This window comes from Pogoniulus pusillus, chromosome 9, assembly GCF_015220805.1.
Source record: "Pogoniulus pusillus isolate bPogPus1 chromosome 9, bPogPus1.pri, whole genome shotgun sequence".
Classification (NCBI taxonomy): domain Eukaryota; kingdom Metazoa; phylum Chordata; class Aves; order Piciformes; family Lybiidae; genus Pogoniulus; species Pogoniulus pusillus.
The window spans coordinates 25462763-25480320 of NC_087272.1; the positions used below are offsets into that span (position 1 = coordinate 25462763).

General features: G+C 37.8%; 1 protein-coding gene across 29 annotated transcripts in view; it reads left to right on the plus strand.

The window, feature by feature from the left end:
* TENM3 (teneurin transmembrane protein 3) overlaps positions 1–17558 on the plus strand; it is a 1288622-nt gene that overhangs the window by 954183 nt on the left and 316881 nt on the right. For 25 of the 29 annotated variants that reach the window (XM_064148897.1, XM_064148896.1, XM_064148915.1 and 22 more), the window contains one exon: positions 13091–13369. The exons of 3 other annotated variants lie outside the window; for them this stretch is intronic. In XM_064148897.1, the coding sequence (XP_064004967.1) occupies positions 13091–13369 (279 nt within the window). Of the gene's footprint in view, positions 1–13090; positions 13370–17395; positions 17433–17558 lie in introns of those variants that run through there. One more of the 29 variants, XM_064148926.1, reaches the window with a different exon arrangement.

The window sequence follows — 17558 nt, forward strand, 5'->3', positions numbered from 1 at the left end:
TTCCCCTGATGTAGCTTGAGGCTGTGTCCTCTCGTTCTGGTGCTGGCCACCTGAGAGAAGAGAGCAACCTCCCCCTGGCCACAACCACCCCTCAGGTAGTTGTAGACAGCAATAAGGTCACCCCTGAGCCTCCTCCAGGCTAAACAATCCCAGCTCCCTCAGCCTCTCCTCATAGGGCTGTGCTCAAGGCGTCTCACCAGCCTCGTCGCCCTTCTCTGGACACGCTCGAGCATCTCAATGTCCTTCCTAAACTGGGGGGCCCAGAACTGGACACACTTCAATAAACCCAAAATGTAAATAGCTTCAAAATGAATAAAAGTAGACAAAGGTAACTGTTCCAAAATGGCCAAGTCCTGTGACCATGTCTGGGGAAACAGTATACGTGGATGGGCGTACAAATAACACATTAGCTATGTGAGCTTCCCAGGGAGGTCGTTGAGTTGCTGACTCTGGATGTGGTTAAGGGTCGTTTGGATGTGGTGCTCAGGGATGTGATTTAGGGTGAACCTCGTAGAGTAGGTTTATAGGTTCGGCTTGGTGATCCTGAGGGTCTTTTCCAACCTGGATGTTTCTGTGATTCTGTGTGCCTTCAATTTCATCTTGCAAGAGCACTATATAGTGCGTAGGGCAAGTTAGTTTACAATCATTGCTTTGAGGGTTTTTGGACAATTTTTTAATCTTAGTGAATACCTATGATATCTGAGCAGCTGCTAACAAGTTGCTAGAGCTCAATGTTGAATTTCTGAGTCCAGAACTCAAAGGAGAGACATAAAAGATCTAAGTATCCATGGAGATGTTCAGAGCCTGACTGGATATGGTTCTAAGCAACTTGCTGTAGTGGACTAGTTGAGCAGAGAGTTTGGACTAGATGACCTAAAAGGATAAAGCTAGGCCAAGAGTTATGTGAACCTACTCCTCAGTGTTGTGTGTAAAGCTACTTTCTCTTCTGTGAAGACTCAAAAATAGATTTAGGATAGAAAAAGAAAGCTTCCTCCTTGCAAGGAAGTCCTTAGTTTTATTTTTGAAATGTTTAAAAATATTTTTCCCAATTGGTGTTTTTTATTTGTTCCAAGTAGAATAACTTTACATTAGAATTAGAGCTGGGCAGATGGTGTTGACTTTTTTGCCTACAAGTGTTTGCAAGGGAAATGAAAATATTTCTTTTAGGCTCATGTAACTGAAGCTTGCTGCTACTGTAGTCTGTCTGCTTTCTGCTGTGTATATTTTGTTTTTGTGATGTGTTGAAACTTCAGGTCATCACTACTTTCTAGTTCATGAGTCATTAGTCAACTTGATCTCATTCTTTCAATGAGGTAAAATCAAAAGGAAGTTTTCTAAGACCTGTACTGTAGACACTTTCTTAGCAGTAGTGACAGAATTTTGTCAAAGTAGGCACCATTTATATTTAATAAATCGATAAACTGTTGCCTGAATAGAGCATTACACTTTTTAAACAGCAGTAATGAAATGGAAGAAGTTATGTAGTCTGGCATGTCACATATGATTGTACACTGGAGCCTGGTGATTTTTTTTCCTCTTCATTTTCTTCAGAAAAGCACATAATATTTAGCTAATACTTATTGCCCAATATGCAATAAATTACATGCCTATAGGCCTAAAAAGGCAGTTTGGGCTGTGTAGCATCATCATCGCTTTTCAGTGGTCTCATCACTTTCACCTTTGCCTGTTTGATTTTCCTCATTGTCCTTGTAATACTTTTTGTATGGCTTATTGGCTTCCTGTAATGTGTGCTGGTTTAGTACCTTTGGGGACTACCTGCAGGTTTGATAGGGTCGGGTTATAAAGGGCATGTTTCGCAGTCTTAGACAGTGTGTTCCTTTGATTCATCTTTGACTGAGAGAATTTACTGTTTCTGGCATTGGAAACATTTTGTGGAAAAGGTGCTCAAGGTCATTCCAAAGGTTTTTAAATAATGTATAAAACACACTGCTCTCTTTTTTCTCTTTGTCTAGAAATAGAGTGCAGATTCATGGCTTTTGTTAACAGACTAATTACATTCTACCCTGCAATATTAACAGGAAATAAACAAGCAAACAAATACAAAAAATCAAGTTTTACTAAATACCTTTGAATAGAATTTAATTTCTAAAATTAATCATGACCAGTGCTTTACTGTTTGACAGACTCTGTAAAACAGAAATATCAGAATTCCAGTGTTACATGAGTCTCTCAAACTGGTAAAATTTAAAATGTCCATGTGTCTTTATGGCTAATATTTAAGCGTAGAGCTTTTCAAAGCTTTCTGCTAATGAGCTGAAACGTCCTCATCTCTTTTTCTTTAGTTGTCTCAGTTGCTTCCCACAGTAGGCATTCAGAGAGGAGTACTGTCATAAGAGATAGGTGTGTCATTTTCCCAGGAGATCTTTACTTGTGAAGAAAAAGTTCTCCAGTTGTCAGTTCCAGTCACAGAATCTTTTTACCTTGGCATGAATTTCTGTTGCTAGAGATTACTTGCATAATATGCAATAATTATATTGTAATTATGATTCTGAAGCCAGTATTTAAAACACTATAGTAAAATATTTGAACATCAAATTAAGAAGTAACTGAGATCATTTTGTGTGATGGTTTGGGAGTTACTTGCTCCCCCCACACAATGAAATCACCCAGACTAAACTCAGCTGGCTGGAAGTTAAGGAATGAAGCTTTATACTCACATCTTAGCACAATATACAAGCAGATATTTACATTATATTACAAATATTTACAGTTGCATATAAGAAGTTAAAGGTAATACAGAAGCACAATACCCATCCCAACCACCCTTCCACCTTCTTTCCTACTTATCCCAGAGTCTGTCTTACGTGCAAGGTGAGTTGGGAAGATTGGCAAGGGAAGTTAGAAGCAGAATGATTAGTTAGGTTACACATATCCAAGCAGAACAGCAGAAGCCCAGGGAGAAAACACAGACACTGACTCCAACAGACTGTCTTATCTATATTTGTATCATTTTTACACATCTCAGCAAGCCTATGAGTGAAGTAGACATCACCATTGTTTGCTTTTCACAGCCTATAATCTAATTTCTGTCATTAAAATATTCCAATTAGCCTCAAACCAGCACATTTTGTTAATTTTAAAACCCAGCTGAGAAAACTAGAAGAGTGGGCCTGTTTCTTTAGGAAATGGTAGCTTCACCTGGCTAACATGCTCTCGGTTAACATCAACAAGGCACGAGGCATACTGTGGTCTCCTTCCCTTCTCAAGCCCTTCATCTGTTGCAAAACTGATTTTATTTTTAAACTCTCTCAGTGAGGGTTATTTGTCTTAGTATTTTTGGAACTTCTAATTTATTTATTTTTATTTTGTTGTTAATCCCCACCATAATACTAGAAAAAAATGGTAAGGCTGTGAGTCATTAAACTCAGCACTCTGTGTAAAATGAAGACCATAGACTTTTTCAAAATGCATTTTTACAGTAACTACTCAATTTTGAAATTCAACATTTGAGAAGATACCTGATCTCATTCTTGACACTGGATGAAGCACCATGAAAGAGTGTTTACTTTCTAAGGTGTGGTGATATGATTGTTTGCTGTTCACGTGTTAGGATGGAAGATGGCACCTGTTTTCTTTCACATGTATCCAGCTACCATGAGCAGCCTGATTTAAATGTACAGCTTCTCTGATTGCATTCAGCAACCCAAATGCCTGTATTTTTTTAATATGACCAAGTATTTTATTGTACTTGGGATTAAAACTGGCTGTATGAAGTTGAATTTGTCTGTTGTACAAAGACAGATTCCTGTGTTTACAAAATTAAACTGCTGTGTGAAGTGATATAAAGTACATAGGAAACCACTATGCAAAAATATCTGAAAGCCTGACATGACTATGAGCATGGGAAGGAAGGATTGTAGAACTATATACAGCAAATAAGTAGAATTTCCTTAAATGAAATTTGGAAGGCCAAAAAAAAAAAGAAATATTAATGTAACAATATGAAAATAATTTGAAGGAGATCATGAATCAAACCTTGATTCACAAGATAAAAACTTATTATTGATTGTGAGGAAGATACGGGCAGGCAAAACCTGTATTTTATTTGTCATCAGATACATATTAAAAGGCAGAGAGGGAATACACAATGCCTCTTAAATAGTCATTGTTCAGTTTCAATGAATTTTATTGTTGCAGGGATTTAGTGATCTTGCAGACATATTACATTTCAGTGAGTTTTTGCACAGGAGCAGGAGCCTGACTCCTGAGCACCGGCAACAGGATACACTGCATATTTGCATGTTTTCATGCACATTAATCACAGTGCTGTTTGCCAGTGGTGTGAACTGAGAAGCTGAGTTTCAGGACACCTATTGCAAATAGAAGACCCAATGAAGTAGTGCAGATTTTGTTAAATTTTTACTTATTGAAAGCTTGAGTCAACTGTAGTGTAGGCTGCAGGTGAAGTTACTTGGTCTTTCTAGCTGGCAGTGAAAATTTTACTGTGGTTATCAATCAGAATAATTCATTGTCAGCCAAGCCTCAACATCCTTTCATTATCATGCTACCCATTCTGGTTTTGCAGGGTAAATGTACATGTGTTTTCCTATCCTTACTCTTCTGTAAGTTTAGTTTTTTGACGTGACTAAATTAGATTAAATTCCCCTAATAACCGCTTGGACCTGCAAAAAGAAGGGCTCAGCTTGCCAAACAAGCAGAAGTAACTTTCTTTCCTTCCCGATACGGAATCACAAATACCAGCTTGCTGAAGCGCAAAGCCATGCGTGTTACGGTATTGCATAGCTATATCGTAACTAGACTTGGACTGCCATCCCCCTGACAATTAGATTTAGGTGCTAGAAAAATCTCACTATTCAGTGAAAGGGGGACCTGAAACAGTGATATATATATGCTCTGACAATTTTATTGTTTAAGGTATTAACACTGTCAGAGATACATTTTTAAGACTTCAGAAAATTGAAACTTTAATTGCAACTTCTATCCTAATGTAATACGACTCCAAAGACTGTTGCTTTTAAATACTAGCTGCTTAAAATGAGTTATTTGGATAGCAAAATGTTTAATCTTTTTAGTTGCCATAAATGTCAGCTGTAGGATTAAAGGATTTAAATGGTCATGTTTTTAAACCTAAAGCTGGACTATTTTAAACTTACCTGTCTGAAACAGGGGAAGGATAGACCTAGAAGACCATTTTTGACCTATTCCCTGTGCCTTGTTGAGCTGATTTTGACTACTGAATCAACAAATTATTCTTAATAGAACTGAGTCAACCTGCTTTGCATTGCAGATTATTTACAGGAAGGTATGAAATAATATGAGTGATCTCCTGATGAGGAAATTAATCAACATTCAGTGATATGGCAAGTGCTGTCTCAAAATCTGAGGCAGGTATTAGAATTAGTGTTGTATGTTCCTGGCTGCTGTGCAAGATGTACCCCAATTGCCATCATGACAGATACTGCTTTGTTAAGCTAAAACATGGCCACCTGCAGTATCTGTCTGATTTGAGTAACTTAGGTAAGCAGAATACAGTTACCAGATAATTTTGTGGCCTTGAGCTAAACACACCACCTTCTGGCACAGGTGGATCTTTTTTTCCTCTCTTAACACAGGAATAATAACACTTGCCCACCTCACAGGCATGTTGGGAAGATTTAATTAGTTTATGTTTGCAAAATGCTTTGAAGATGAAAAGCGCTGTAAGTGCTAAGTAATATTATCATCTTTCCTTGCTATACTGGTTACTTCTTAAAGCAACAATAAGAAGTTAATTGGTTTTCAGGTTCTAGAAGATAAGGATCTGTTGACTTTTAAAGTTATTCTATTAGCTGCAGAATGGTACTAAGAAAAACATTTCACTTTTATTTGATTAGGAATATATTTAGCTCACGCTCAGTGATACACACACTTGCTCTAAGGTATTCATCCAGCTGAAATTGGCCCCTTGTGAGTCATGGTCTGTAGATAAGCTACAGATCTGGAGACAAAGGGCAATTGTGATTCTCCAAGGAAATATCAACCTTGGTTATTGGCAGCAGACTGCTTGATCAGGCATTTCTGTGCAGCCTTGGTCTGCAGAGTAAAAACCTTGTCTTTGACTGGTCCAATTGCAAAATAGAAGAATTAAGTTTCTGATCGTAATGATTAAGGATTCGTAAGGTGAGCAGGGGGCCTTCACAAGGACTTTCAGTCTCATGGAAAGGAACATACTGTAGACCATCTGTAATTGCTCTTACATCTTTTAGTAGGTCATATACTGAGATGTATGTGCTGCTTCAGTTCATAATAAAGTCTAAACTGAAGACTGGGGAAATAAATGAATCACATGCATGGCCGTGAAAGATTACTTCAGCCTGTTAACATCTGTGGAGAGAATAAAGCTAAAAAAGTATGCAGTTAGAGATGGGGTGAGGGGAGTAATGAAAGAGGCTGAAGAGTACTGTCTGTCCTGTCCACTGATTTAATGCTTGGAGCTGAGAGTCAGGGCCAAGCTGTGAGTGATTGCTTCTTCCATCACTGGCACAGAAATGCAGAAATTGAAGCAGAAACGTACAATAGGAATAATTCCTCAGAAAGTTCCTTGATACTTTCTGAAATCAGTTTGTAAAATGTCACAACTTAGTGGCTTGAGAGACGGTAGTCAGGGTTACTGAACTTATTAAAGCCAAAAGGAGAAGTAGCAGAGCCGAGGCAATGCATTTGCCTTGTTTTGTATTTCTACTTTTTTGCTTTGCAGCACTGTAAATATGTCTGAGTCGTAAATCCTTTCTTCTCTTCAGCATAATGAACATTTTGTTTGAAAAATCTAAATTAAGACAATACAACAGTACATTTATTATGGATGTTTACAGAATAGACACCTTTTTTAGGGGGCGTGAGAGGGGATGTGTGAGCGAGAGAGGGAGTAAAAGAGGTTTTCCTTTCTGTAGAAATTCTCAGGCTATGTAGTCTGGCTTTTGCACCTTACTTACAGCAGTGGTCTGACTAGCTCTGTTGTCTGCGTACTGCTGAGCTGGTTCCCATGCAGGTGGGATACTTGTTCATGAAATCCCTCAAATAGAAATGTATGAGCTGCTCTGAATAGGTCTGTTGGGTTTTTTTTCTTTATGTCAGTTTGGAGCCTATTGAACTAATCAGGTTTTGTACCATGTTGAGAGACCTATCCCTCTGTGGGTCTATCTGCGCTGCCACTTGTGGTGGCAGACGTGCCTTTCCCTTGTGGAAAGGCAGAAATAATGGTAGAGTTTTATCTCCTTCCTATATGGAAGAATGGCAATGGAGCTGAGCTCTATTTTGCGTGCTTGTCTTCATGCTGCCTCCCTCCTCATCTTTCCCCATTTCAAGTCGTATGTCATGTCATTAGCATTGTACTGACTGTAATGTGGCAGTTCATACCTGTCAGATCTGTGGTTGTAGGCTCTTTGCAGACTGAATATCCATCATCTGTACATTGCATACCCTTGGGTCATATTTTCTTCACATCTATCAAATTTGGGCTTTACTCATATTTTGTAATAAATGGGTGCTGAGATTTTGATGATTTGATCTTAGGATGCAAAGATTAAGATGGAGGCTTGAAATGTCTCTACTGTTGTTGTGGTCATGATCTAGACTTTGTGTTTCTTGCTACTTACAGAGCTGTATTTGTTACTTTAATCCACAGAGTCCTTTTTTGGTCCGTGATATAGACAGCTGTGTTAGTGTCATTATATTAGTTTGTGTATTATGTAATTGTAGTTACACACCTGATTTTTTAATATAAAATCCCCAACTTTGGAACCATAATGTTTAAATCATTAATTCCTTTACTGGAGCATGATTGCTGATGCTGTAGCTTGAAGCACTGAATTGTGCAATTGTGAAATGATCTTCAGCTGACTTTAATCTTACTCTGTGGTAACTTCAGAAGGGCTTGATGAACAGTCCTTTATCCTTATACTGGATTAAGTAGTGCTTCTTATGTTCTGTGGATTAGTGCCGAGGATCCCCTGCCACCCTCAAGCTTAACAAGGAATAAAATTATGAGTCTCCCATACTGCACAGAAGATTCTCTATGTTTGAACCATAATTTGGAACAGCAGTGGTGGGAAGACAATGTGTTTCATTCACATTGATTATTTTATTTCTTAACAACATTCCCAGACTCCCATTTCAATTAATGTCTCCTTCTGTTTCTGTAGTTAATGCTAGTAAAAATGCATGGCTAGGATCAAGATTGAAATGCTTCTCTTTTTTGAAAGAAAAGTGTGGGCTTGTTTCTTTTCTTTGTGGGTTTGGATGTCACAGTAAGAGAACTCAGACACTCTTTAAGAATTCACTGAGACTATGCCTTAGCTCCCCTTATAAATCTGTGCAAGCCCGTAAGGAATGGGAGAACTGTACGGTTAATGTTTGCTCAGAAGAACAAGCACTCAAAAAATATATGCACAGTTCCTAAGTTTTAATATTTTAAACTGTTTGTCATTATATAGTTTATTGCAAGAAGCAACTGTCTTTCATACAAATCATACAGCTTCACTCTAAGTCAGATAATGGCAAGAAAAAGAGGTTAAGATGGAAATGTGAATAGAGAGGGAAGGTCAAGGAATAGAGATTAGGAAGTGACAAGAAAGGAGGTTGTGATGAGTGAAGAAGAAAACATAAGAATTAAAAACAGGAGGAAAATGTGATACTGTGGATTAGGATGGTTTAAATTTCACAGACCATCTTCACCCCCACCCACTCTTTATCTCCCCCAAAAAAGCTGAACAAAAAAAAACCACAAACCACCACCACCAAAAAAAATGCACAAAACCAACCCCTCCAAAAAATCCAAGGCAAACCCCAAAATAAAATCACAAAACAAGAAAAAAAAGAGAGAGGGAGTCAGGCTGAAGTAATGACAATAAAATACTCTACCAAATCAGAAAGTAAAAATATTAACATAGACAAAGCTCATTATTTGTCTGTCTTCACTGCAATTTCTCGCATCCAAGCAAACAGAACTTTGCAAGCAGGTCTTTGAAAACTTCTTTTCAGTAATGATTCCCACAGATAACATTTACAACTTCTAGCTTAAGTTGTTATGAATGTTTTTTTAATAACTTTCCTGATTTAGGCCAGGGGAAAAGTGCAGCACAGATGCAACAGGTTTCCATTTAATTCCAATTGTTAACTTCTGACTTTGTAAAATAAAGCGTGACTTCTGCACACATCAGACTTGCTTGTAGCCAGGTGAGGGTTGGTCTATTCTCCCAGGCAACCAGCAACAGAACAAGGGGGCACAGTCTCAAGTTGTGCTGGGGGAAGTATAGGCTGGATGTTAGGAGGAAGTTCTTGCCAGAGAGAGTGATTTCCCATTGGAGTGGGCTGCCCAGGGAGGTGGTGGAGTCACCATCCCTGGAGGTGTTCAAGAAACGCCTGGCTGAGGCACTTAGTGCCATGGTCTAGTTGACTGGATAGGGCTGGGTGCTAGGTTGGACTGGATGATCTTGGAGGTCTCTTCCAACCTGGTTGATTCTATGATATGCTAACAAACAAATTTCCCTCCTAAGCAATATAACCTGTGTGATTCTGTCAGGGAAATATGCCTACACATATATAACCACTCTATTTTAAAATAAGAATAGGTGTATATATAGTAATTATTACATATTTATGTACATTAAAATATGGTAATATACATTTTAAATTAATGTAATGTTGGAGGTACACCAACTGTATATGGATCATTGCTTACACAGAAAGTGGTCACACATAACAAGCAGATGCATATGGTTACTGTAATGCTGTAATTTTAACAGTGATTACTGCACAAACTCATGAAAGTTATTTTAGAGTTTTTGTATTAATTTTGGTCTCGTCCACACAAATGAAGGGTGTCAGCAGTCCTTACACTACCCACAAATTGATTTGCCTTGCCAAGAGATATGCAATATCTAATAGTAGAGGGGTAGTAAACAGCATTATTGTCAGCTTTTAAAACCTGACTTTCTGATACATCATCCCAATAGTCCAGAACCCTCACCAGAACAAGGCTGCTTGAAAGGTTGTGTCTATTTTTTTTTCTATTTCACACTTCATACTTTTTAAAGGAGAGGGAAAATACCCACAGAGCATTATGCCTGTCTGTTTATTTGTATCTACATTTTCTTCTGAGGAATTAGTTCATTATAATTGCCAAGTTGATTCTTAGTCTTTATGAACTGTTGAGGCACTTACTGTCAGTGGGAGAAATTCCAAATGTGCATGTAGTGTAAGAAACTGATGATTAAATCACTTACATGGAAGCCTTTCTGGAAAGGTTAATTAAATTCTCTTAAGAACATAAGGAGAATGTCCTGTCTTTATACTTTTTTTTCCTTCTTTCTCACTGAGCTCCTACAATCTCCTCCTCAGTTTTTATTTTGTGGTATTGTTCATTATCTGGTAAAAGCCTCCATTTTTCTGCTGCTCATTGAGTCTTTGTCCAGCCATGTTCAGTTTCCCCTGGATCATAGACCTGGTTTTGCTCATCAGGAATCTTAAGATAATGTATTTTTTTTATATCATGTGTATATAATGTTTGTGGGGATATAAATCCCTGCACAAATGCACATTTTTCACCGCTTGGTTTTGGGTTTTGTGGGTTTTGTTTTCTTTTTTCATTTGTGTAGGCAATTTACACAGACTACAATCCTCTTAGGAAAGCTTTAATTCAGAAGATGATTTAGCCTGGTGTTTCTAAAGCTGTTACAACATTCCTGGGCGATGCTGTAAAATTGAAATAATGACAAGCTCAAATATATCAAATGTGGTGAGAGAGCAACAGGCAAAGCTGCCCTATTTTATTTTATTTTTTGGCCCAGCAACATGCTATTTTGATTTTCTTATCATGCATGAGAGTGGGGGGAGTAGGACAATATTTTCCATTAAGATAGGCTGTTGTAAACTTAAAGTAGAAAATAATATCCATTAGTAGATTGTAGGTGGCGTATTGTGCCTGAGACAGTCTCCTAGAAAGTGATCATGGAGGATGTTGTTATATAATGCCTGAAGTAGTTTCTCTTAATAGTTTGCTTAAGAGAGGAAAAAAAAGGAGGGGGGGAAATAGTCTCTTCAAATTGATGTGTCTGCACAGATGTCTCCCTGAGTGATTCACTCAGTGCAAAGTCTTATTCACAGTTGTGGAGGAGCATGGGGCTGTGTGGCGCGGGCTGGCAGAGAAGCTGTAGGTTGCCATGCTTGCCTGCTGCAGCTGGTCTAACTGTGGCTCAAGAGGCAGTGTCTGTGTCCTTCCTTGCTTCCAGATCTAAGGATTGTGTCGTGTTTAAGTCAACAGCAGTTTTGTTACTGACTGAAGTGACACTTGTCTTAGGTCAAAACAACCTCTTTCCATTTTGCTTTCTAAATCCCTGTTCTTAGAATCAAAGGTGTACTGCACGTGCAACTCTGTATATGCCTTAGCCACTTCTTGGGCCTGTATCTACACACACATACACAAATACACATGTGTATGGGCTTCTCCTATACTGAGTTCTGAATTCAGGCAACTATTGGAAAAGGTATGATACATATAATGATGTACCAAATGCATAAGACCAGTGTTCTGGACTGTCTCCTTTAGCATAAACCAGGCATTTTAGACACTTTGCTGGTTTCAGCTCTGACCATATTACCACTGGCTGGCTTATTTGGCCTGCTTGCTTCTCTGGTTTCAACTCTCACAAAACCTGAAAATTCACAGGGCATGAGAGCTTTAAAAAATATCATCATACTATCAGTGTGCATGGTAATCCCTTGTTCTTACAACCTTCACACTGTTCAGAGTCATAAATATGCTTACTCCTTTTGTATTTACCTCCCCAGCTGTAGTTCTGTTCAAATATTTATTCACAGCTGCATAATAAACACAGTTTGATTTGTACCTAATTGTGGTAACTGATGTTCATTATTTATGGAAGTCCTTGTGAGAACTATAGCAACAACTTCAACTATTGCAGCACCTTCAACCACAGTAAGAAAATGATTAACTTGCTCGCTTAAAACAAGTCAATGGCCAGGGCATTACCTCTTAATATATCAGGAATTATTTGCACTTCCATATATTCACACTTCTGCAATCCTATTACTTCCTGTTCTTGTTGTATTATATGCTTTAATTATTTTACTAGTGCATTTTTATGTTAAATGACTAATTTTTGATACATTAGGATGCCTGTCAGATGGAAAAATTGAATATGTGTTCTAATATGTTTGCAGAGCTATGAAATAACTATGGGCTAGGGTGGAAAAGCATTATGGGTGTAGGCAGGCAAATGAGCCTGCCAAATGTCTATATATCATAAAATGTCTTAAATCTACAGACATAAAAGCAGAATGAAGACATAGCCATTAAAAAGGCAGTAATTTTTGAGTATCACATAATTTAGACACTTTAAGTTATTGAAATGTCACTAGTTTATTGCACCTAATTTATTAATGCAATCATTTGGGATTCACTTATGTCTCTTGCTCTGCCCCAAAACAGAGGCTAAAAGTCTGTTTAAAATGCACAGGCTCAGCTTCAGCAGTAAAAGCCTAAAATGCTGCTCAAAATCTGGAGAGGCAAAAGACAACAACTTTGCTGTAGTCCTCATAGATAATATCTTCCTGTTTGACTATTTATGTATTAAAGCAGGACAGACAGTCTGGTAAAGACCAAGGGAGTTTGGTTCCCGTTTACTTGTTCCATTGCCATGTTAGGTGACATGTCTATGAGGAAAACAGCCTGACAAATACCCTGTTACTGCTGTCACAGTTTGGGGGAAATAAAAAGTTATTTATTTTTAATTATTTTATGTGTTGAATTGGCTTTTATTAGTTTGCAGATCCTGTTATGTTTCTTTCCTACCCAGGAGCACTTATAATGTGTTTAAGCTGTTAGCCAAACAATCCTAAGGTTTAAGGTGAATTGAAAGGGGGCACGACAGAGAGGTGGAGACAAAAGAATCCACTTGATTGTAATACATGGAAAGCTGTGACAAAGTACCTCGTTTGATAACTGAGACAATAATACACATAAAGAGTTTTTACTTCTATTTATTAGCTGCTTTTAAAACATTTTTTTAAAAAAATCTCACCTTTTGTTATCTTTCTTTCCCCTAATCAGGACAGAATTTTACCCTAAGGCAGTTAGGAGTTTGTGAACCAGCAACTCGTCGAGGACTGGCATTTTGTGCGGAAATGGGGCTCCCCCACAGAGGTTACTCTATCAGTGCAGGGTCAGATGCTGATACTGAAAATGAAGGAGTGATGTCTCCAGAGCATGCCATGAGACTTTGGGGCAGGGGGGTCAAATCAGGGCGCAGTTCCTGTCTGTCAAGCCGTTCCAACTCAGCCCTCACTCTGACTGATACCGAACATGAAAACAAGTCCGACAGTGAAAATGGTAAGTTCTTACATATATGCTTCTATATAAATCAATGTCTTATTTGCTGGTGTGGTTGACACTTGATGATTGTAAGTCATTAAAGGATTAAAGGAATGACGTAACTTCCCTGTCCCACTTCCCCCCCCACTCCAGCCTTGAGAAGTCAATATTCAGTATCAGTCTTAACTAATGCAAGCTTTGGGTATGATGTTTTAGCTATGATTTTGAAAGAGCTTAATCACAAAAAAGATTAGCTCTGTTTTATCATGTCACCTATTAACATTTGGGGAACAGCTAAGTGGTGATAAAATTGATCCCCAAGGCCAGCTGCAGTCAAAGGTTTCTTTGTAAACCCTTCTTTAAGACATCTTGGATAAGTTGCTGAATTTTCGAGTGGATGAATGGAAACAGAAAAGTTTATTAAAACAGATTTGATTGTCCTTTAAACTTCCTAGTTGATTAGAGCAATTGGAATTGTTGGGAAGATGGACATGTGGCCTTTGATGTGCCTGGGGGACTGGATTACTGTGCAATTAAAATCTAAAGCAAAAAAGAGTCTAAACAGCAGCTCTGTAGGATACGGTGTATGACCATTGTATTTTGAGGCTTAGTGTTTAAATGAAGAGATTACTGCAATTGACTGATCCATTTTTAAAGCCTTTCAAAAATTTTAACCTCCATTTAAGGTTATGAGCACAACCTAATGTAGTGTTAAATGCTGAATGCACACAACTTCAAAACCATTTTATCTTTAAAATTTTTACTTACAGAAGATTTTCATTTTTACCAGACCTAAAATGATTGTTCTATTAACTTCGTGACTTTCTATATGACAGATTCAAAAGAGGAATAAAGAAAAATAAGTAGAAATTAAGATTAGTTACAACTGTTGCCTAGATGTCATTTTACTAATTGAGTAACCTGTGTGTTCAGCTATGTAAAAGTCATAGCAATTTCATTTCTGTCCTTTGGCAACAGCCGTAACACATTTTGGGAAACAGCAATATATTTGTGGTAAATATGTAGGTATGGTAATCCTTTTAACAAAAAAAAAAAAAAAAAGAAAAGCCTCTTTTAAACTAGAAGCAATAATATTTAGTCACACCTGTTCATTATTTTAACTGCAGTTTGAGAAGCCAAAGCTGTATTGTACTGTCATTCATATTTATTGTCTTTCCTCCGGCTGCTGGTTCTAACTGAAGAGGCCTGTCTCAGAGATCCTCCTTTTTGTGTTGGACTTAATGCTGAATGGTACTTAAGGAGACAGCTCTTGGTGTTTGCAAGTGTCTTGTCCCATGCTTGAAAAACTTGGTTTGAGTTGTAGGCAAGTTTTAGAAGAGGAGAAGGGCAGGAGTACTTGCCTACCTCCTTTTGGCAGTGGAATTTGTGTTGGATAACCTAGAGATCTGAGCAGTGAAATAATCTATATTTTTTTTTTTTAGCATCCTATGATTTTCCTTCTGAAAGGTCTATGCTGAAGCAGATTCTTCTGAGTCTCTTGTAAAACCCATGGTTAATGACCTTCACAATATATATGCATATATCCATGCATGCATGCACAGTGTTTCCTTAGAGGTGAATGCATTACCAAAGTGGTGACTGCTACAGAGGTGCAGTAGGTTTGGTATACATTTTATAGACTTCAGATTTACAGCTTTTTAAAAAAGCAGAATGCCTGATTACCATGTACCCAAACTTCCTCCATGAGCTTAAAGTTGGATTTATTTTTTCCATGTGTGAAAAGACTGTGAATATGTTAGAAAAGTCATTATTCTGCACTGATTAAAATTATACAAGGAACATCTGATGCTTGATTCAACTTCAAAGAAGAGTTTAGTCGCTGAAAAGGATTACAGTTGATTTATTTATTGATAGGGAGACCAGCAGTCCAACTTTAGAAGGCACTGGGACTGCTGTGAGGCTAATGAAATTTTGATGGCTTGAGAGTCCCCTAGGGTTATGAAACATCTAACTTGGACCGTGTCATGGGTCACCGTTTCAGTGAAGATTTTACAGAAGTGGAGCAAAGCCTAATCTTCTTTGGTATTTTTCTCTGGATTTTTGTGTTCACTGAGCATGGAAGACTTGGCTGAGATAGATTTTTATACACATAGTTGGAACTCAGTATGTTAAATATTCAGAGTAGAATAGAAAATACTGTTAAAAAGCCAAGCAAGCTGTATCATCCTGGCAACTCCAGGTGCTCTTATCAAAGGACCAAACTGCAGGTGAGAGATTTGTTAATTTACAGCCTGAAGTTTATAGCTGTGCCTGTACACTGTTAAAATCTGATGAATCTGGTGAGGCTTAGAAACCAGAGTTAGTTACGATAAATCCTCTGTACTGTACTCACTTTGCTGTGTGTGTGAAAACTTCTTGACTGAATTTTGATGGAAGAGTTTTACAGGGAAATGCATTTCTATGCTGCTTGTTTACCTCTAACCTTGATAAGGAGCAACAGAACATGATGAGCAAAGCACAAGACCAGATCATACTTTCCTTACCCAAGGCTTCAGTTCTTGAGTGAACCCTCTGTCCAGCCAGTAACATTATTGCCTGTTGCCTTGAGCACACCTTATTGTGTTTAGTGGGACCATTCATCGTGAACTGTAACTTATCCTGCAGGTTTATGAACTCAGAATTAGCTATTTGTTGAATTTACTTGGAGTTTCCTTTATCACCAGTTAGGCAAGAAAATGCCAATTCCTTCTAGCTGTTGTATTTGATCTTCTGAAATGGTTCTGAATTGCTTATCCCTTAGGAAGGCAAAACTCAAGGCTCTGTGACAGTTAAGTGGAAGTAATTTGAAGATGATGTTTGTTTGTTGAAGTCTTGATGTTATGTTTCTAGGAACCTACAAAAGCAACCTAAATTTGTGGATAATATTGGCAGAACTAGAAGTTTCTTTAAACAAATAACATTGCACATGATTAAGTTGCAAACTTTTAAATATACTAATAACAAGCTATGAATGTTAACTTTTTTTCCTTAAACGCCAATATCAAAACTGTTCATCAAACAGAGTTTATTGAAGTGTTCTTACGGCAAAGTTTTAGGTTACTGCTCTGTGAATCACTCTGAAGAGAAATATTTTTCTTTGAGCTCATTCAAGTTCCACATAGTGACTCTTGGCATCATATTCAGAGAGATTTGTCATGTCAGCCTCCCTGAAGGAGGACCTGCATCTGTTAATCTGGGCAACCTACCAGAGTTACTTAACAGTATGATGTATCAATTGGAGCACAATGAGCATGCATGTACTTCTGTAGGCTTTCTTTCTTCTCCATTCCCATTGCAAGTTATTTCATAAGTTATTTCATCAAGAAATCTATAGTAGTGATTGCTCTAGGAGCTGTGGCTTTGAAATACGAGCAGCTTATTGTTTACATGCTTGCCAGCACCTTTTGGTTTTTAAGCTGGTCTAAGATTCCTAAAGATTGTCTTTGAAACTTGATAAATATGCCTGCAGAATATGAACTGGATGTTGTACTTAGATATCAAATGGCCCTTTTGCTTAGAGGGTAAATACTTTTTTTTTTTAAGATGTCTTAGAATTCACTTACTGAAATTATTTTTAGATCCCTGGAACTTCTCTTGGTGCTCTGGATAGATATGTGCCATGTAGTTGACTACGCCCACAGTCACAAAGACTAATTGGGTGTACACAAAATATTCTGGTGGTATTAGAACATGGAGCTTTAGTTTCTTGTTTAATGAAAGTTTTGTTAGAAGACCAGACGAGGTCAGGACTTTAAAAAAAAATAAGAATGAAAGAAAGGAAGGAAGGGAGAGAGGAGTGTCACAGCCTCTAGGTAGTTCTTCTGAACTGGTTAAACTATTTGAAACTCAGACCTGTTTTTCATAGGTAGAGAAAAGTAGCTACTGCTGGTATAGTGTTCATTGCTGAGGATTTCTGTAAAGAGAAGATAGCAGTTTGTCAGCTGTGTGGGCATCTGCTTGCTCTCTTTCCAACTTCAGACAGTTTCTGAAGATAGCATTCTTGTGAACCTAATATTCTCTTGTCCTTCCAGAGTGGTGAATTTACTGGCATTCAGATCATTGAAAACCAAGAAATAAATTGGTAAGATACTTGTCAAGACATTTTTAAATCTGTTCTCTCTAACCCAGTACATCTATAACATATACTTGAACTCTGCATTCTTAAATAATGCACATCATTCAGGAGTAGTGTTACATGCTTTTCACC